We start from the raw sequence: 21,564 nt of genomic DNA, 5'->3' as shown, positions 1-21,564 counted from the left end.
GCCGTTCGGGACACCAGCCCAGCGGGGCGCCCCCTCGTCCTTTCGCCGGCTCCCTCTTGGTGCGTCGCCGGGCCCCCAACCACGGTTGCAAGAAACGCGCGACGGTCGCTACCAATTCTCAACACCCTGCACCAAGCACTCCACCACGCCGCGTGACCTCACTCGCGACTGCTTCTCAGAGCGCAGCGATCGATATGGACATCGCCGAAAATAAAAACGTCTCATTTCTTTTTAATGCGATTAACATTCTTGGGAGACTTCATGCACTTTCCGGTGCGTCTGTGCGTGTGCAACCGTTTTCCCGTCATCTAGCGTCACTGCGTATTTCATGGTCTAATCTAATGGGTAGAGCATTGGGCTGCTGTGTTGAGGAAACCGGGTTCGAAACTAACCGTTGGATTTGACGCCGGCCGGTATGCGCCGCTCTTCAACGAGCCTCTAATTTGACGCCAACTTGGGTCACCGGTTACGTGCCGCTGGTTAAGCGCAACTGTTCGACGAAAAAAAAGCATCATCCTTTAAAATTTATCCGATGCAAGGTAGAATTAAGTATATTGAGACAAGCTTGTCTGAATATATGTATAATCCCACATGCGTCACGCGCGGATTTCGCGGCGGCGGCGCTAGATGACGCAACGTGTCCACAGGCCAGCGCTAGGAGGGAGCCGTGCTGCTTACAAGCCTCACACATGGCGCGTTTCTGCGGCGGCAATACGGTGTGTAGCTGCATTGCTTCAATGATAATCGCATAAACGTCGGCATTCAACGCAAGATGGGTTTTGCCAGAATTCTTAATTTTGAATCTATTGCTGCTAGCGCATACTTGTCTTATACAGAAGAAAAAGCGAGATCCTCAGGTTGCGTCTCGCGCGGCGATTGCGGCACACGCTAACATTCCATACCGAAAGCAGTGCAAGATACGGGGACTATAATGAGCACAGGTTACGCTCGGAATCACCAACTAGCCGCAGCGCCGCCTGCCTGATGCCAGTGTGCGCTGCATCAGCATCCTTCAACAAGCACCACATTAAGGTGTGCCGGCTGGTTTGCGCTATTATCTTGTTTAATTACTGTCATTGTCATTGTTCGACCGGACGTCCAGCTGCGAACCACATTATGCATGCATGCATCAAATAATGTAAACATAGGCTTCATTCTCTACCTTGCGGACTCGACCCTTTCAAATTTCATTTGTTGAAAAATGAAAAAAGAAATTTGTTCCATTCGGTACTTGAGGGTGACTTTTCTTGAATATTCGTATTCGATTCGAATTTTTCAATATTTGAACACCTCTAGTAATTTGATATCAATTACTGGCGACAAACGCAGTAACCGGCGTGCATCTAGTGAAACAACATATGCATTGCAGTATGCTGTTGATTGTACAATAAGAAGGCAGTATACGTGTTTCGACACACTATCACGTATACGTGGCCCGGATAACTGCAATTAATATCACTCGATCCCAATAATCCACCTGGAGGAACAGAACAGTTCTGTCCGGTACAGGTATTATTGTTTGAATATCTGCTTGAACTAAGACAGAGAGAGAGAGATAGAGTAAACTTTTATTATTGAGCAAACAAAGTGTGCATCGCCCTTGGTGGACAGTTTCTTCATTCCAGGAAACCGTGGGCCCCGGCCATCTTCCGGGCTCGGCTCACCAGTACTATCTGGCCCTCGGAATCCGGGCTTGACAGCTGGGCCTCCCGCTGCTTTTCGATGGTTACGTGCTCTGGCTTGGTTCTTGTCGCTCCGCCACATTCCCACACCATGTGGTGCGAGGAATTACAAGGGACCTCGCAGAATTTGCAGAAGTACGAAAACTGGGTGCGTGTCATTCTGCACAGCAAGATCCCGCGGACGTAGGAGTTAGTCTGCAGCCTTCTGTGTTGCTGCCTCCCCCCTGCATAGCTCCATGGTGTGGCGGCGGGTACATTCTTCGGTGTAGTCTGTAGTAAGATGTCGGTGTATTTACTGGGGACGTCATATCTCCTTGGCCCGTTTCGGATCCGGCGAGTACGACCTTCGGCTGCGCGGCGTATGCCACCATGTTCCCTGTCCGACTTTCGTGCCCCGGAGTACAGACGATATCTGTCTCACGTAGTTTCTTCGCTCTCTTTGATGTGTAGAGCTTGCTTGGAGATTTCTGCCTTTCTGATAGTTTCTGCTCACCACTTAGGAGTCGATGAGGACAATGGAGTTTTCTTCGCAGGTCCTGATGGCCAAGGCTATGGCTACTGCGGCTGTGTCCACTTCGCTTGTGAAGGCTGTGGCGGCTGTTCTCTCTGTTCCCGTGCCGTCGATCTGACCCTGATGGCGTGAGCTGGGATTCTTGGGTATTTCGCTGCCATCCGTGTATTTCGTGTACGGGTTTCTTCCGTAGCTCTTGCGTAAAATTTATAAGTTTGCGTTTCCTTCTGTCTCAGTGGTGCACTGGATGCATGTCTCTCAGTATCTGTGACAGTGTTATATTTTCTCAGTGGCGCCGGAACAGTTCTCTCCTCGTCCCGTATTTCTAGCCCTTCCGTGCACCCACGCCTTCTGAGCGTGGCTCTCCCCGTCTCGATCAGTCTTTCTAGTTGATTGACTTTATGTGCTTCAGCTAGCTCCTCCCAGGCGTTGTGAATATACAGATGGAGCAATCTCTTTGCCTGGGCTTTTTCCAAAATGCCACTGGAAATCTCGAAGGCTTTCTCATCAGAATGTTTAGCTATTCCACCTCTGCGTTCTTAAGGTTGAGATAGGTTTCGCCGTAGATGATCCCGCTGATTAACGACTGAACGATTCTCATTTTGTCTTGTTCCTTCAGTCCGTGTCTTCGGTTCGCAACCCGAGTGATTAGATGGGCGACCTGTGTGACAGTTTCTTGTAGCTTGAGCAGAGCGGCTGCTCCAGACGGGGATTCCACCTTGGGTATCTTGACTCTGTTCAGGACAAATGCTGGGTCCGGGATTTCTTCCTTGGGAGATGATCCTCTGGTTCTCGCTTGCATTGCCAGGAGCTCGCGCTTTCCCGGTGGGCAAGAGTCTGCAGGCCCTGAAGTACTTCTCGGTCTTGTCGATCGCTTCTTGAACTAAGAAATTAAAAAAAAAGAATCCCGGCAGAACCGATCTCACAAGGAATGCCGAGGCTAATGCGTTGAGCATGGAAGAAATGTAGCGACACTCTGTGTAGCCGACTTCTTCAATTTTCTGTAACCGATATCTTCACCTTTTTGTAGCCCAAAGCTCCTCGCTCAATGCATGCTCTGGTGCCATTCTGTTCACCTCTTTCTCCACACTCCGCTGATTATGATGACGAGTCTTTCGCCTCTGTGTAGCTGACTTCTTCAATATTCTGTTGCCGAGTTATTCACTTCTTGCCTGTTGTCTATCCGGACACATACCCAGTGTCACATACCCGTTCTGGAAGATTGGCCAGGAATTATTCCCTCGCTGACCGCGAGCATTCGGGCACATATACCTAGTGGCACGTACCAGTGACTCAAGTTGGCGTGAAAGAGGTTAGAAAACGAGCATGGGCACGTTGCAAGTGCTAGGCGGCGCCCTGTCTTTCCGACCCCTAGCTCCATCTGACGAATAGTTGCGCGAATGCGGTAGGATTACTCACAGTTACTAGTAACGTTGGGATTACTCACGGCGTCAGCAGCCCGTGCGGCGTTTGGCGCCCTGTCAAACGGTAGCGATGGCGCGAAACAGCGTGCCGATAATAATTTTAACCGGGTTTCGGGAATTACAAGACCTCCACAGCTTTTTTCGTGAAAAGAATTTAGAGAAAGGAAGTCGTCTATTTGAAGTGGGGCACGTCTACGACGTGAGGGAAATGTTGAACTCGCACTGATCGGAAGTGACTGCTAGGTGTATTCCGCAAACGAAAAATAACGCACCAGCGAGATGCGTGAAGCTCAGCGTAAGTTACTTTATTATCTAAGGTGCGGACGCATGAAATTATAGGCGACATTGATTCTTGAAGATCGGCGACAGCAGAAAAATCCTAGAGGGGAGCTGCGATTGCCGTGCTGGCATCGCAGGGAAGTGCAAGGACGCCGTGGTAGTTTCCCTGTACATACAGGACGGCAAATACGAATCCAAAACATCTCATCCAAGAACGTGGGGCGTACGAACGACTCGTAAGACCTACCCGGGGTATTCTAACGTTGCTCTCCCCAAACCCCAAAAAAGGGGAGGAACTTACCAGTTGTGTTAAGACTACGCTGGGAAAATATTTTCGCCCAAGTTACTGGAAGTTCGACACTTTTATGTTGCGATTTTCCAGTGCGTGCAAAGGAGGTTCCAATAAACCACGCCGTCAAAAATTTTGGTGATCTCAACTGCCCCTTAGCTGATACGCTGGGCGCAGAAGGGTGTATGCCAACTCAAAAAGCTGCAACCCCTCCTCAAATCTCTCAGCAAGCCCTAGCGCTCTTTGAATGGGAGAGGATTGGGAAAGAGTTCCACTGCTCTACTGCGGTACAGTGTGTGAACAAACTACTTTGTTTGCTGCATGTCCTGGCACGCACTGCAGGTGTCCTGTTGCTGCCATCATTGCTGTAAAAGCAAAGAATTCAGCATTAACGCGCTCGGCATAACGCCGGAACAGCTTATGCCGTCGGACGAGCGCTATCCAGTGTTGGCGCCGTTCTGCTTCATACGGTCGGCTTGGAAACCTGTAAAACTTTGTTCCTCGTGAGTTGGTGTACGTGCTGTTGCAGCCCACTACGTAACAGCTCGGGTTGCACTTCGGTATTGCTCAGAAAAGGCAACAGCTACGCGCGAAACAGTGCACAGACAGGCTTCCCGAACGCAAGCGGGCCGGTCGTATCCTGCCGGTTCCGCGCTCGCCGCCGCGAGGGGCGCCCTTGTAGGCGCTGGAACTACGTTCACAACCTGCCTGTGAAGTTTCCAAAGAATTCTAATCGCAATTAAGCGGCAGTCCGATGCGCAGCAGCCAGTTCGCTCGTACGCTGCCTTGCAGAGGGACACGATGTCGCCGCTTGACATATTGCCAGTCGCTACGTTTGCAGTCCACAAGGCAACAAAGTCGAATCATAGTGCTCGCGAAAAGACTGAGACTGACTCTGACCGCGGAGCTTTCGTCAAAATGGAGTACGTTGTAACACAAGCAGACGACACTTGCTGTGTGCCGGAAGTGCTTAAGTGTGCTGAAAAATTATTCTTGTGCATTCTCTTTATGTTACTTTCTCCTCATAAAAACAAATTAACTAACATTCTAACTATTACGAAGATCATTTGTTTACCATAAAGTTGGAAAAATTATCGATCGCGCGCCCTTGTCAGCCAATCGGATAGCTCGACCCACTGACGTCGTATGGGTGATTTCGGTCATATGGGTAGGGGCGGCTTAAAATTCCGCCGAGCAGTGTGCTGCGATCGGCAGCGATTTGCATTTTTAAAACCTTATAATAAATTACACGCTTTACGCGGGGCACTTAGATGTGCCAATTAATGATCAGAAGGACCTACTCTAACGACTCAGTACGTTTGTAGAAAATCGTCAAAAGCGTTTCAGGGTCCCTTTAATGTTTACAGAGCCCTAAAGACCGAATAGATATACGAGTAGGTTGGAAGCCAGGCCAAAAAAGGAACTTTGCTATTGTGATTTCTCGAACACAATGCTGACTAAACAACGACAGAAAGAAAACGCAGGAAAAATGACAACACGAATGCTGATTCACATCTGCTCGTTTACTCGGGAAACGACTATTATATAAGCACGGAAGCCTAAGTTTTTTGTATGTGCTACGTCACTTCATGGCAGTCTAATCATGCCATACCATCAGTCGTGTTTCAACGGTGCTGTTCCGTGTGTCATCAGTGTTGAAAATTAATTGAATTCCGAGGTCTTACGCTGCAAAACTGCACTCTGATGAGGCACGCCGTAGTGGGGGATTCCGGATACACAAGGGCACTTTTGCATTTTGCCTTTATCGAAATGCGGCTGCCGCAGCCGGGATTTCATCTCCGCAACACCAAAGCAACAAAACAACCATGACGGGCATCATCCGTGTTCAAAAAGCACGTTTGGAAAACGACGTGACGGTTGTGCATGATGAGATTGCTGTGAAGTGGCGTAGTGCAGCATGCAGCACAGGCTTTTATTAATGGGCGTTTACTGAACTGACTATCAGTTGTTAGTCAGTGCTCGTGTTGTCATTCTTTCAAGTGTCTTCTCTTTGTAATTGTTCAGTTCGAGTTATGTTCGGGGAATTCCCTACAGACTAAGTCGAAGTTGGATAAAGCGAATTATTCTCTACATGAAACAGGCTAAACTTACTGCCCGATACTCGACTAAAATAACGAACGGGACACAGCAGAGATCCAACTCGGGAATTATCTGCCAGTGTCATAAACATTAGCATTATTATTTACAGCACGCACTGCAAACACGGACAAAGAGACGATACACGAGCATTGTTCTCACGATTAAAAGCTTTTTGCTTCCTAAAGCATAAAGTTTAGGCATCATCAAGGCACTTGCATGCAGGGAACTTAAGTACATTAGTGTAATAAAAAGTGCAGGGGAGTTGTTTTTACTGCATTTTTGGCATGCTTACAGGCAAATATTACTGCCTACAACGCGTGGCTTTGTTTAAAAAAATTTTCATGAAAAAGAAAAATTGTCATCCTACTTCAGTTAGACATACAGCTTAATCACGTGCCATTCTGGTGGAACCTATCTGTTTTCTTGCCTGTCAGTCCACTCCTCTCTGAAATTATCTGCTCAACAGGAGATGCATTCTGTTGGAATAACACGCACGTGTACTTCATAACCTCTTCATAGCATCGCGTTGTGCACAGTTCTCGCTTGACCTTCAGTGCTGTTCCTTGCATGTGGTTGCAACTCAATACACAATAAAAGCACATCGCTTTACTTTACAATCGATGACAGCTAAGGAATGCAAGAATACGGAAATCCGATGCACGTGCTGGAATATATACGAAGCGAAGATTGAATGAAGCGGTTAACTAAATGCTCTACGCATAAATGCGATGCGTACAGTTGTGTCTATTTTTATCTTATGCAACATGGAATCTCACGCAATGCTTAAGCCTAAGCACTATATCGTTCACAAGTTATGCAGGAATACAAACACCAAGTCACACAAATGTACAGTGTAGCCCAAAAATATATTAATTATAAGAAAATGAAAGAAGTCGTTGAATAGCATGCATTCTGTTAACGGGGCTGCATTCTTTGGAGGTCTGACATCTTTTTTTCTTGTTGTCAGCAATTAAGCAGTTGTCATATTACGCCATCATGAATACTTCAAGTACACTGTCACTAGTTCTTTCTAGATTTCTTTTGTCATCGTACATGTCAATATGCTTTCTATTTTCTTAGGGTGCCAGTTTGTGTGTCCTTCAAGTGTGCAGACAGTTCTTGCGCTATCATGTATAGAACGTCTCCTAGGATCAGTCAAGATATTTAAGGCAGCTTTTAGCGCAGAAGGACGTTTCTATTGTATACTATAAAAAATAAGGTTGGTTCACTGATCGATCAATCGGTACTAGCGGTAGTTTAGTTACTAAAGGAACGAACCGGAAGCGTGCATCTGTTTTAAGTCCCTACCTTTCATAGATTGCTTCTAATGTCAGCAAAGGCCGCGTAATTATTGCAGCCTACACTTCAACTCTGGGGAAGACGAATTAATGCGCTGCGTGGACTGCTATAGTTTACGCGGGAGAGTCGAATCCCAGAGCCTACACATACGCGTGCATTGCTATGCCAATTGAGCTACGAGGGCGAATCAGAAAGTCTTTACCCCTATCTTCTATTAGCCAAAATAAGGTACACAAAGGTAATTACAAATATTACCTTACATTATTTTTTCCATGTGGTCCCCGCACCAGTCCAGACCCCATTTGTACCATTGCAGCATTAAACTTGAGATGCGCCCGTGGTAGAATTTGTCCTAACGCAGCCTTCCCAAACGCCCTCTGTCATGCAAGCCTTTACGGCCCTTTTGCGAACTCACAACACCACCACCTCACACTTCTCAAGATGCACTTCTCTTTAACATGCACGTAACAAAGCACTGAAACAGAGAAATGTTGAGTCCTATAAGGACTTGCATCTTTTCATTCAGTATGTTCACTGCCCTTACACCCTACCTTCAGACAAGTTGTGCAATCTTGCAACACTCTGCAGAATCTCAAACGATAGTAGATAGCCAGCTATCTTGTGAAGTAATTGCACAACATTCATTCTCACGGTGTGTAAAATCTGCATTATTTTTTTTGCCCGAGCTTTTGCACTACCATTATGTCTGTTCACAAACTAGCCCAGGAAAGAATTCTGGTAGATGACAACTATAATTGATCCCAAACAGGTGACTTCGGAATGTGATTCCCTGCGCAGCTTGCAGATCAAATTGACGCAAGCTCTGCAGCGGTATTTTTAGAAGCATCAGAGTGGGAACGTCCTTGGTAGAGGCACAATGCAACTTGTCTTATCCAAGTGACACTTGAAAATATGCCACTGGGCTGCCGGACGTTAGTGTCTTCCAAGTCAAATACAATGTTAAAGCCTAATGGAGTACTTGTTACACGATCATGGAGGCAGCCAGCATAAATTGACAAGGGCCACTGTCCTGTGCTCTTGTACAGCTTTGTCTTGTGCAATAAAGAGCACATGGTTGCAGAGACCAGATTAGTGTTTTGCCCTTGCAAAGACCCATTACCACCGACACATTGAGCTGTGCAGCTAGTCCACGAAATGAGGAACAGAAACTGGTTACTCATTGAATGCCACGACATCATTGTGTCCCGGCGCTAATGCCTGCGCAACATCACAAGGCAGAGAGGAGGGCCAGTGCACCTACTGCTTGGTCAAACATGGGTGTGTGTAGATGCTCGCTATCGGAAGTGTTGGCCGACACCCCAGTCACCTTCTTCATTGCACAATGCATTTAAGCAGGCCTAAATAACGCATTCAAAGCAGCTGTTAAAAAAAGCCAATGGCTGATCATTACGTACATTGGCAGCAAGAACAAATTCGTAGACAGCTGCTTGGACATACTCTTCCAGTAAACCAAATGTTTGCTGTAAAGAAATAGACGGAAACTGTTTTCAGTGTCTCCTCTGGAAGCTACGTAAGCGTGGTGTCATCATAACTGACCATGCTCCTTGTCATTGTTGTCGGGACGATGCTGTGCCCATCTACGACAATGCATATGACACAGGCACTCTTCGCACCAGTAGTAAAGGTTGTTTATCCTACACACTCCCAACATAGCTCACACGTTAGCATCAACATGCTCAACATCTTTCCAAATTTCAGTGCATCCTTATAGCCCCAATGGTTTTCTCAGTGAATTAACCTTCTTTTTTCATAAATGCAAAGAGAGCTTGTGCCCTGGCCTCACAAGGAGAGGGAGACCTTGCTTGAACTAGTGGAAAACAAAATACATGACTGAAACTGCAAAGCATATTAGTACCTAGTTATTTCTGGCAACTGCCTAACTACTCCTTACTATATCAGCTGCCAAGGATTATCACAGATCAATGGACACAACCAGTGCAAACATAAAATGTCAGTCTATGCAGTACCAAACATTGGGAGCACCAACTCACTCTTTTCAAAATCTTCAGGGAAGTCACTTCCTCCCAACCCCATTTGTGGTTTTGCAAACTGGTACTGCATCCGTGCAGGTGGTAAACGCAAGTTAACATTCACAGTCAACTACAACAGTTTACAGACTGCAGGTTCTAAGAAAACATTGAACACCTCTGCAGCCTGGTATTATACAAATTTACAGTTTGTACATGTATACGTATATGCAAACATATGGCTGTGCCGTTTTACTGGCAATGGTCACACACTGCTTGGAAATTCCACATTTTTACGGATCCTGTGTTCCATGACCTTTTGCTGTTGACTGTAAGTGGATTCATAAAGGGACACAAGAAGTAGCACAGAGACAAGGTTGAATCTGTTTTTCTAAAAAGTATGTATTTCATCACAAAAGTGCACATGTCAACTGCCACATGCAAACAGTTCTTAAGAGAATGGTCAAAATTTGCTACAGTAACACCTAGCACTGCAGCTTTTTTAAAACAGCATGTACGGCTGACAATGAAGTTATTCTGCTTCTTGCTAGACAGCAAGTATTGCTTGCTAAACAGCAAGCAATACTTGTTTTAAATTCGTTCTAAAATGGTTTGTGAAGATCTGGCACGAACCATGCATAGTAGCTGCTCATTGTACGATGAGAATGCAGTGCCTCAGACATGATACAGAAACATTCAGAGCTTGCAAGCACTGTTTCTTCACCAGAAAACTTCATAGCTTTGTTCAGTGCCAAAGGTGCAAAACCTGTGCATGTCCACTATGGCTCTTTTATGTTTGCAAACCTGTCACCTGCTCGACAGATGTCAAAGAACTTTCGTTTCGTGTCACCTTAGGGTAACAGACAAGAAGCCGGTAATACCAGTCAGAAGCTCATAAAAAATTTCGAAACATTACAAATAAACTAAGCCAAATGTCCTAGTGCAAGTGAATTTATTTGGAGTAATGATGTGATCAATAAATAGAGAACACTAGTAGCAGCTGATGTCGCTCTTCAAATTTCTATCCTTTGTAAACACTTCTTCCAAAAACATCAGCTTTTGGTATATGTTATAAAGAACAGCAGCATGAAACCATTTTGTGGCAGATGTCTGAGCACAATACTTTCTTCCGACTTCATCCAAATTCAATAGTGAACTCTTTGGTATACAACTTCAACAGGCGATAAAAGAACACATCCTCTGCAGAAGTTATCACAAGCAATTTTAAAGTTGCTTCTTCAAATTATGTACCAATAGGCATTGCACAAGGAAAAGTGAAAGCAGAATGAAAGTGTTTGGGTGACATACACAAAGTGTTTACACGGTTTCTCGATTCAGCTGAGCGCTGAAAACAGGTAATAATTTTCCAGCCGATCTTAAGGACTGCAAAGTTTTGAACACTCAACAGAATCTTGCTTAATACAAGCCAGAACTGTTGACATGACCCTGGATGGCCAGAGCTATGAAAACGGTCAACCAATGTCCAGCAGACATTTCACACAATCTAAACATGTTATTTTTCTAGTAGGCACCTCAGTTGTTCAACAACCTTGGAGATAAACATAGTTTGGCTTCCGCTTGCCTTGAAGGCAGTCAGGACGCTCAACACAACTTCTGAGGAACCATCAAATTCCTCCTTGCTGACCTTATTTTTCAAAGCAACAGCCACACGGACATTTTGGTAGACACGAATCAACACAGGATCTATGTGGCGGTTCAAGAGCAACGCTGCCCAGTTACCGACAGCCTCAGATCCATCCCGGTGGATGTTGCGAATGCTGTACCGATACAGATCATCAATGCTCAACATGATTGGTCCCATTTCCTCTTCATCAAAGCATACATCAAAGAAGTCCGTAGAAGCAAACACCGTGGTTGTGGCCAACTCGCACGTTGCACTAGACAACAGGTCAGCACAGATGTCGGTCAGGAAAACTTCCTCAGCAAAGGTATTCAATTCCCCCTTGTCAAACGGCTGTTCATCATTCTGAAAGATGGAAATATGTTAGGCACAGTGAATATCTCCGCAAGATGGCATGTGGAAACTTGTACAAAACGCAGGCAAGTATGCTGCAGAACTACAGACTAAAATATCATTCCTAAGAAAGACTGTTGAAGGTTGTCATGAGCAGATTAAGACGATTATAAGCTCACAGACAAATACAGAGAAGCATAGCATGAGAGCATAGCATGAGTGATTCAAGTCTGCAGATTGATATACTTTCACTAGGCATACAGTCAAAACTTCGTTATATTGAACAGTGCGGTGATTGCGAAACAGTTTGATATAGCTAGATTTCTATACATAAAATTACATTAAAAAATAACATGTCAAAATCTTGCACGCGACGTGTGCAACTGTAGTGCACAGCAGTCAAGAACGCCCATCGCGTCACCGTGATTGTCGAAGGTGCTGCAGGAAAGCTCGCTGCCTGTCAACAGAGCGCACGTGCCCTAGAATGGCAGAATTCGATATATCCATTTTGCGTTCCACCCTGTTCGAAATAAATAATTTAAATGCATGCGATTTTCCAGGTGATATAGAAAGTGTTTTGATGATATATTTTTATGATATATTTTGATGATATATATAATTTGATATATCTGTGTTCGACACACCGAGGTTTGACCGTATATACCCACTTCTAGAGCTCTCTATATCAAGAAAACATGAGAAAACATTTTAAATTTCTTGATTCACAGTGAAAGACCATCCCACTTTGCATATTCATACTGCACTGTTGGCATAACTTGCATAAGGGACAGTGAAAGCATTAGATATAGTAAAGTGGAACTTGTTGACACGTTCCTCGCTGTTGCGTTTTCCCGGCTATGTCAAGTTTTTGTGGTCTTAACCTCAAGCTTGTTGACTCCTATGCATTCTGTTCCCATTTGATACGTCCCCACTCTGTAATGTTCCGACACCTTACATTGCATTTGAACGTGGTGGTTATGCAAACTTTTCGGTGCCGACAAATTTATTTGCTCCTGCTCGTTGCTGCAAAGACAATATATGTATACTCACAATTCAGCCTGTTATACCTTGCCTGTGGCCACGCCCCAAAATGCCGAAAGCATGCGATCGTCACTCCTAATAAGTGTGTCTTGGTGCGATTGCATTTTTTCCAGTTCCCTTAAGTTAGCTTCACCGCAGTACAGCCATTTGTTATGGGGTGAAGCATATTAAGAATGAAAGGAGGCCCCTGTTGCGGAACACAGTGCGCGTCCCTTAATTATACACATGCACACACCGTCTGTGGTCAGAGTACGAGCACTGATACATCTAATAACTGCACAAGTTGTTTTCAAGTTGCAGTCACAATTCAGGGCCTTCCTCACTGCTACGTCTTCCTAACTGGTAAGTTTTTTTTCCAGAGTACGTTGAAAAACATACCAGTGGGGTTCTACTGTAATCTTACCATGCCTTGCTGACAATAGACGTATGTAATAATTGCTACCAATAACACAAATACAAGATTGTACGTCTCATAGAACATCAACCTCATTTTATTTTTGCTTCCTGCTGGCTCATACTTTTCAAAGTGATACTGTACTTAAAGTCAAACCTTGTTACAACAAACACCGCATTACTGAAGTTTTCAGAATAAAGATTGTTATTCAGTTTCCCTGTGATGTTAACAATGCCTCAGTACTACAAACTAATATTCCGAAATCTGGGGATTCTCAGATTTCCGTGTATCCTTCACAGCAGCCGGAACAGTAGGCTAGCAGACGGCAAAGTGCAGAGAGCAGATATCGTGGCACATGGGTTCAGAAAACCTCAGACAGTGCCCGAGAAAAAAAAAAAAAAAAAAAAAAACGTCAGTGAGCAGAGGTGACGACGCATCAGGTTTTGAGAGTGCATGCTCCATCCAGAAAAGTATCCCCTAGCAACAGAGGCGCGTCTCTTCCTTCTTTCCCCTTTCTCTTTGTGCATGCCTCTTTTTTTCGTGCTTCTTTCTGCGGCTGTACTAGCTATGTGCGCAGTGAAATGTAATCTTCGTACTCGCAGGGATGCCACACAGCCACATTTAGCATTTTCCACACAGTGTCATTTACGCGCGTTTGCACTTTGACATACCATATTTACACGATTGTAAGTCGACCCCTTTTTTTAAATTTGAAAGCTTGAAGTTGGGGGGTCGACTTACAATCGAAACCAAAACATGGCCCCGCCAAAAAAAGCGATACCAACTGGAGCTACAACATAGTTTCAATTTTATGTTTGCTCTATGGCCCTACCCGTGTCTTTTCGTTATTCCGCGTGTTTGTTCGCTTTTCGGAAGGGTTTTTCAACATTTTTGAGAGCCTTACAGTGCATGCAACACTCATGGGGGAGTGTCGATAGTTGATGGAAGCGCCGCTGTTCTCATTTGTGGCGGCACCCTCAGAACGGCGGTGCTTGCGGGGAGTATCGGTAGTTCATGGAAGAGCAGACACCGCTCGCGAGTTTCTCTTTCTCTGTTTAAAGGCATTGGTATTGGTTTGACGCGTTCCACTTGACTGCCGGCTACGTGCTACTTCTATGCTTCCCCAGTCGTCATGAGTGCTCCAGGCCCACTAATCGTTCGGCACTCGTTCACAGCAGCGTTCAAGAGGGCTGCCATCCTTTATGCCGAAGAAACAAATCACTGCGCAGCGGGCTGCAATTTCGACGTTTCTAAACGGGTGGTGCGAGAGTGGCGACTGCACAAAGCGAAATTTTCAGCTGTGTGACGGCAAGTGAGAAATTTCCCACGTGCCGAAGTATGGACGCTTTCCGGAGCTGTAGGCTAAGCTTGCGGCGTACGTCGCTGAAATGCGTGATCGGTCCCTACCAGTGAAGTGCGACGTGGTCATGAAATAAGCCCGGACCTCTGCCTTAATTTTAAGGTTCTGCTCCACCGTGAGTACGAGTGGCTGGCGGCAGAAGACTGCGAAATTACGCCAACCGGACCTGTCAAAAGAGCTTCCCTGATGGCTGCGTGTGGTTGGGTGCATTTGGTGTGGGCTGCTGTTCTGCAAGATGTCCTGGTGCGGTCATTTGCTAAATTTGAAATTTCGCTGGACCACGACGCGCTGTGGGACCGCAGCAACGATGACGATGGCAGCACTAGTGAAGACAAGTAGTCCAGTGACCATGTCAGCTACTAATAAATTTTCGCTATCGAATGCGCCCTCGGGTATGCTCTCTTATTTATTTATTTTTTCCCCGGTCAAGCGATATGGGGGCGTCGACTTACATTCGAGCCGACTTACAATCGTGTAAATATGGTAGTTCAAGTGTCCGCCTTGACTGAGACAGTAGTGGTGCCCACGGCAAGAAATGTAAAAAACAAAACAAAAACAAGAAAACATTGTGCTTTAGAGAGGACATGGAACTACCTTTATGTTGTTAGTTTTCTCGGCATCAGCGTCTGTTTTGCACATGCCCCTCTTATTATACGATGCTTCGGTGGTGCGTGGCGGCAGAATCTATGAAAAATAGCAACAGCGTGTGCCAAGAGCCAACTTCAACGTTTTCGTGGATAGCTCATATGGTGACAACTTATGAACTGATGGGTTGATGGGTGGAATAGTTAATTTTGGGGCGTTCACTAAATGATCTTTCAGATTAACGAACAATTTACTGCGGTCCCCTGAAGTTCATTACATCGAGATTTCACTGTACTTGCATAGCGAACACACCAGAGTAATGTACCCACTTCCTTTTCTTGTCCTTGAACAATTTACCTTGTGTAAAAAAATGCACACCTGACCATGATTGTCTATGTAAGTGAATAGCTGAAAGCGTTATTTGCTTGGTTAAAGAAATGCTGCACTTAATGGTGCGTAGTAGTGCAGATACTAAGGTGGTGTCTGTTGTTTCATTGCATAATTTCTCAGAAGATGGACTCGTTAACCAGCACATCTGTATCAAAAGAATACGTGGCTTTACTCACAAGCCGATTCAACTTATGCGTGTTGTCTCCAGTGGTGCAAGCCCCACCTTGGAAACCGACTGCCATACTCCTCTCACACCAGAGCCCCTATGCCGCAGTCGCCACAGGCAGAGAGGCCAGCTGGAGAAAAGGAAGGCCAGTCCTTCCTAAGCACTGTACTATGGCATCTAAACCTTCAGATGCCACAAAGCTCAGGAGCTTGCGTTTGGCAATGAATATGCCCCACAACTCAGTGTGCATGTAGAGACGGTTTTTGCCCTACCCCTAACTGTCAAGTATGAAAACAGGAAAAAGCAGCAAAGAAAGCTATTCGCATAAAAAAACTGCTCCGGGAGGGTGCATCCCTATTAGCAGATGTCTGATGTATTCTATATGTGCACTGGTGCGGTCGATCAAATATGTCATTAGAACATAGCTAAAGAAATAGCTAAAAATGCACATATACCTCAGCGTCAAGAGCTGGCATCTGACTAGCCAACATCCAGCTGACCAGACTAGGCACAGCAAGAGCCGGCTCGCAGAGACATGAAAAAAGGCACAGGGCCAGATGAAGTGGGGTCTTCTCCAAAAGTGAGTTTACAGGAAACCCTGGTTCATCTGCAAGCAAGAATAAAAAGTCACAAGATGCCAACCAAAAACACCCAAAAATTTCCCTCACGAATTTCTTGTCCTTGTAGTAAATGATGTTTATCTTGAAGACTATACCTGCAGTGGCTAGTATCATTTCACATTAATTTTTTTTTACAGCATAGCTTGCATAAGTGATGCCTTTTTAAAACAACATTGCATAGGCACTATAATTGGAGTTACTGTTGGTGTAAGACAAAGCAGGTGAAAGTTGAAATAGAAAATGAATTTGACTAACCCTTGGTGGTCATGAACATTTGCCTCTTTTGAGGTCGTTCCAGTTGGGAACTATTTCATGCATTATGGATGCCATGCAGCGAGCACTTGTGCAAACAAACATGGTTTACTTCAGAAGGTTTTCTTTATTGCTGAGGCTCTTGTACAGTTTACAGCCTCCAGCCAGTATTGCATTTTGGGTGATCACCACAAAAACAGTTTTCTCTCAGGCCCTCACCGTCATATTTCAGTGGTTTCATCTGAGGATGCTTGCTGCTCGTCCGAAGGCGGAAAATTTCAGATTCACTAAACTCGCACAAGTTCTTTTTGTAAAACGCATTTGAAGGCATAGCCAACGTCTTGGTGTTCCACCATGAAAACCACACACCAATTCCTTCACGTGTGCCCGTAAAAATGTGTCGCCCTTGTACACAGACAGTGCTAAGTGTAACTATGATGGAAAGTATTCCTGAAAGGTGCAGCAACAAACAAAAGCGTCAAACAAACTGTGACGCTTTTCAACATCTGACTGGAACCTATAGTTTCGCATTTTAAGAGAGCCCTGACAGATGATTGCAAAAAATTGAAGTGTTGGCAGTCTTATGATCCAAAGCCACAACATGGCTTGTGAGAACCACAGCAATGATAAAATGGGGCTCCAGATTTTGACCGGTCAGGGTTTTAGTGCGCAACCAAAGCATGATACACAAGTTTCTTGCATTTCAACTACATTGGAATGTGTCTGTTGCGAAGAGAAATTGAACCTGTGACTTTATGCTCAGCAGTAGACTGCCATCATGGCCAGTAAAACAAGACAAGACGTCCATGGTCCCCATTATGCTAACTTAGAATAAACCAAAGGCAAAACTGCTGTCAAATGTTCCCATTCCCATAAATGCCGCGGCAACATTTCTATCCCTTTTGTGTCTCCCGTCAATCCCTGGCATTCTGTAATCGCTGGCATTCTGCAATCCTTGGCATTCTGCAGGCATGCTGTAGTGGACTCCAGGTTAATTTTCAACACCTGGGGTTTTTTAACGTGCACCCCAATGCACTGTACACAAGCATTGTTGCATGTCCAACCCCATCGAATCCAGTACCTCGAGTTTAGCAGCGCAACACCATAGCCACTAAACTACAGCAGTGTGTACATTCTGTCTGTATGCTATCCTCTGTTCTGCACAGACCTCGTTTATTTACACAGTGCACTATATGAGAACATGTGTCTAGCTATTAGTGGTCATTAAATCAAACAGGTACAGTCAATCACAAAACTTTACGAACCGCGGGATTTGAGAAAGAACTGAATATCTTTGCAGCCTCATAATGTAGGTTGGTTCCAGCTTGTGCTACTAGAGTAGAATCTCATCAATTCGAATCAGTTTAATTCGAACTTCCAGTTTATTTGAACTGATGTTGGGGTCCTGTCATAATTTGATGTACATGTATTTCAATATGCTAAAATTGCCAGTAATCAGTGCACCAATTGCTGCAGTAGCGCTTCTGACCTGGTAGTGCAACCGTGCGCCTGCTGCTCCTCCCGTTTCTTCTTGCAAGCACTTTTAAGCTGTGGCTTCATAGTAGCGAAAATTCTGCCTAGCAGTGTGGCTTCACGGCAGCACGTGCTGCTTGCCATGGAGCCACACTTCCAGAACTCATAATTTTGTGTTAGCTCAGCGGACATGTGTCGCCTAACACAGTGCTGCACATAGGTCCTCCATTCAGTGAACTTCCTGTAATTCAAATTCCCTTTAATTCAAGTAAACTTTCAGGCTCCTTTGAATTTGAATCATCAAGATGCGACTGTACAGTACATGCAAACATGGGATACAGTTCAACTGGCTATGGTCACAAACTGCATTGAATTTAAATGATTTCTCAGATCTCACATTTTATAAGCAGTTGCAGTTGGCTGTACATTGTGTTTAACAATATGCAAGAACACTGAGTACACTGGAACATTTTTCGGCCTTTAATGATAACCATCGTACGTGAGCACTCTACTGCAAATACACGAAACTGGAATTTCAGCACAGTAGACAACAGATGAGCAAATTTGTTGAGAAATTATATGTGAAAAGTGTCTTACTCAGCAGCGTGACAAGCTTGGCGACAGCCTTCACACCACCATCTCTCACGCCAGACTCATCGTCCTGAAGGAAGTTGACAAGTGCCCACCAGAACGACACAATGGTACCACCTGAAAAAAAACAAGAAAGAGGTTTGTTTATGAAAGCTTTTAGCGTAGCTGTCACAGTTGCAACAAGGCCCAAACATTTTTGTCACACACTGAGCTAGTCAGTCTCAATAGCAGTGATGAAAAAAAATTTATTATGCAAGGATTTTCCCCCTTGGATTCTATTCATTTATTATCACCTGCCACATTAAGTGGCTGATGCTGGCAATAACAAAAGCTTGGTGTAGTGGAGTACCATTTATAGTGCAGCTATTTGTAATTCCGGCAACTTATAAGTGGTCCATTTCTTTCCACATAAAATGATGCTGCCACTACTTGAGACAAAGCACTTCCCTATAGGATGGCTGCATAAATAGATTGCATGGAATAACAGTGAAGGAAGCACAAGGCTTAATATATGATTATCATCACCACAGCCCTTACCAGACTGGTACGCTGAAACGATGACTTGTGCAAGAGCAGACATGGCACCGCTTGCCATAAGCCTCCTAGACAGGTCCTCAGTTGGCTCTGACAATTCGAGCAGTTGTAGGATCCAGCGTAGCACAATTGGGTGTTTCCACAGGTCCTGCTGCAATACAGGAGCAACAATGGTTCATCAAACAAAAGAAAGAAAAGCACCTAACGAGAATAAATGAAGTGATCTTCAGCAATAAAAAAAAAATTAGACATTAAAGAAACAAGCAACTTGAGCTGTAGCCTTAGCATGTTACTCTCATCGTTACCAAAAATAGGCAGATCTCACGCACTTTGGGGAATCAATGTAGGCAACGCTTTCAGTAATGTTTGCATTATTTGACAGTAATTGGCAGAGATGCTGACGGCGAATGTTAAAGCTATTCAGTGCTTGATGAAATACGAGAGTGGTGAGGTGATGTTCCACTCGGGTGCACCACTTTTGTTTATCCATGCAGTACGCAGAAGACACAGCAAGATGTGTTTGTTTGAGACATTGTTGTGGGCCACTGTTCACAGCCTGTGATAAGCTTAGCACTGTCATTGCCTCACACGACACATTGCATCATGGCAGAAGTGTTAAACTTTAGTTAAATTATGGTGCTTTACATGCCAAAACAACAATCCGATTATCAGGCACGCTGTAGTAGGGACTCCATTTCATTATGACCACCTGGGGTTCTTTAACCTTCCACATCTACTGTCAAAATGCGGCCACCGTGGTCCAGATTGAACACGTTGCCTCGTACCGTAGATTGAATTTACATTTATCCACTTAGTTACCAGGTGTTTTTATATGTAGTAGTAGCATTTTCCCTCATTTAAGAGACTCCAAACGACACATGCTTTCAGGCGTCTCACTGCCCATCTTCTGCGCTGCATAGACAAGCTTCTACAAGTGAAGAGTAGTAAAGTCTTTGTTCATCGGCTTCGTGACTGTGTCGGTGGCTGAATGGGCAGGTCATCAAGTTCTATCCATTTTGTGCCTCCTTTCCCTACTCCCTCTCTCTCCAGACTGTTGTGTGTTAGCACAAAGGCAAGCACTGCAGCTTCTGCAATGCTTTTGCCGAGAGAGGGCACTGAGGCAACACTCCCCCCAAATGCGACATGCTTTTTGATGTTGCCTATCACTTGTTCCACACTCTTGCCATCTGCTCTCAACCACCTCCTGAAGCGGCGTGCAAGGCAGTGACACCAGCAGCAGCAGCAGCAGCATTAGTGGAAAAGGCAAAGGAAGAGGCAAAGCTTCACTTTAAAAAAGCTAGTTTCACTGCGAGAAGAGGTTTCGGCAAACACAAAACAGAAAGAGAAAACTCATACTGGTCATAATGCTGACTTGGAAGTTCCTGCACCAGCTTGCCGTGATGTCACCGATTTTGAAGAGTCTGCTTGGGCCTAGTTACTTTTTCTTTTATTGGTACAGAGGGACTGCATTGTACTCTAAAGGGCCAAAGAGCAAGCTTAGCAAGTTTCAAGAACTTTGACTGTGCAACACTTGCCCAAATGCGAAAAAACCTGAAATGTGCGATGTCGCGCTGATACACCTGTGCTGGGATTTGGTGCAAAATTTTACAAAATGGAACTCTGACCTTCATCTTATTTAAAATTATTCAATCTTGCATTATGAAATTAGCAAATATAGAAGTTGCAAAGAATGCTCTATCACTCTCAACTGATTCAGTATGTCTCTTTAGTTGTCACTTTAAAGATGGCACAGTCATCAACTACAACAGTTACTTACATTTTTCAAGGTAACCAGCTGCTCAGCAACACTGCATATGAGTTCCAGAAGAGAGCGTTTCGTCTGCTCGCTGTTGGGCAAAAGAAAATGTGCAGTCTTTTATACATGCTTAACATTCACTTAAGACGCAAGTACTTGAACACATGCAGCTTTCCAGTCTCCCAAATGGCAAGAAGAAAAAGGAGACCTTGAAGACTCATCTATGAAAATATCAAGACACCATCGCCATTAAGAAGTGATTAGAACTGCCCACCAGTCTCCATTTGTCATTGCAGGTTCATTCACTCCACTCATTCGTCGTTTCCCTACTATGCTTGTGAAAACATTGAATAACAGTTGATTTCCATTAATTCGACTTTGATCGGACAGACAAAACTGGCAGAATTAAACAAAAGACGGAGAAAATGTCGAAACATGCTGTTGATTATCTAGGTGGATTTGACTTTTAAAGTTTTCTTCGGCGCAATACAACCGTGTTATGCGGTGAAGCCTGCCAAGCAAAAAAATAAGTACGACAGAAAGTACCACTGTTGACAGTCATAGCACGTGTTTCTTAATTTACACATGCACATGTGCCATCTCCGGTCACAGTACGAGCAGAGAGATGCCTAATAAGTTTACTGGCAGCCCTTCAGAGGTTTTGATAAACCCCCACTTTTTTGTTGGCCCTAAATGTCCCCTCCACTTTTCGGAGTTTCCCATCTTCACCGCCTTCCTTTGCGCTAGCTTTCCCAAACTGCAGATGGCTTTTCCCCATTTATCGGTGCTAGCTTTCCCAAACTGCAGATGGCTTTTCTCCATTTCTCGGTGTACGGCGCGTGTGCTCGTTATCAG

At 44.8% G+C, this 21,564-nt stretch overlaps 1 protein-coding gene across 4 annotated transcripts in view; it reads right to left on the bottom strand.

Moving 5' to 3' along the window:
- Nucleotides 1–9,954: 9,954 nt before the first annotated feature.
- THADA (Thyroid adenoma-associated protein homolog) overlaps nucleotides 9,955–21,564 on the bottom strand; it is a 103,894-nt gene continuing 92,284 nt past the window's right edge. For 3 of the 4 annotated variants that reach the window (XM_075674550.1, XM_075674549.1, XM_075674547.1), the window contains 5 exons: nucleotides 20,731–20,800; nucleotides 18,957–19,104; nucleotides 18,426–18,536; nucleotides 15,939–16,090; nucleotides 9,955–11,559 (listed from right to left, as the gene is read on the bottom strand). In XM_075674550.1, the coding sequence (XP_075530665.1) occupies nucleotides 11,086–11,559; nucleotides 15,939–16,090; nucleotides 18,426–18,536; nucleotides 18,957–19,104; nucleotides 20,731–20,800 (955 nt within the window). In that variant the 3' untranslated portion in view covers nucleotides 9,955–11,085. The remainder of the gene's footprint in view (nucleotides 11,560–15,938; nucleotides 16,091–18,425; nucleotides 18,537–18,956; nucleotides 19,105–20,730; nucleotides 20,801–21,564) is intronic. The other variant, XM_075674548.1, reaches the window with a different exon arrangement.

The sequence above is a fragment of the Dermacentor variabilis genome, chromosome 11 (genome assembly GCF_050947875.1).
Source record: "Dermacentor variabilis isolate Ectoservices chromosome 11, ASM5094787v1, whole genome shotgun sequence".
Classification (NCBI taxonomy): domain Eukaryota; kingdom Metazoa; phylum Arthropoda; class Arachnida; order Ixodida; family Ixodidae; genus Dermacentor; species Dermacentor variabilis.
Note: the sequence above shows the minus strand (reverse complement) of the source record. Positions and strands in the feature narration are given on the sequence as shown.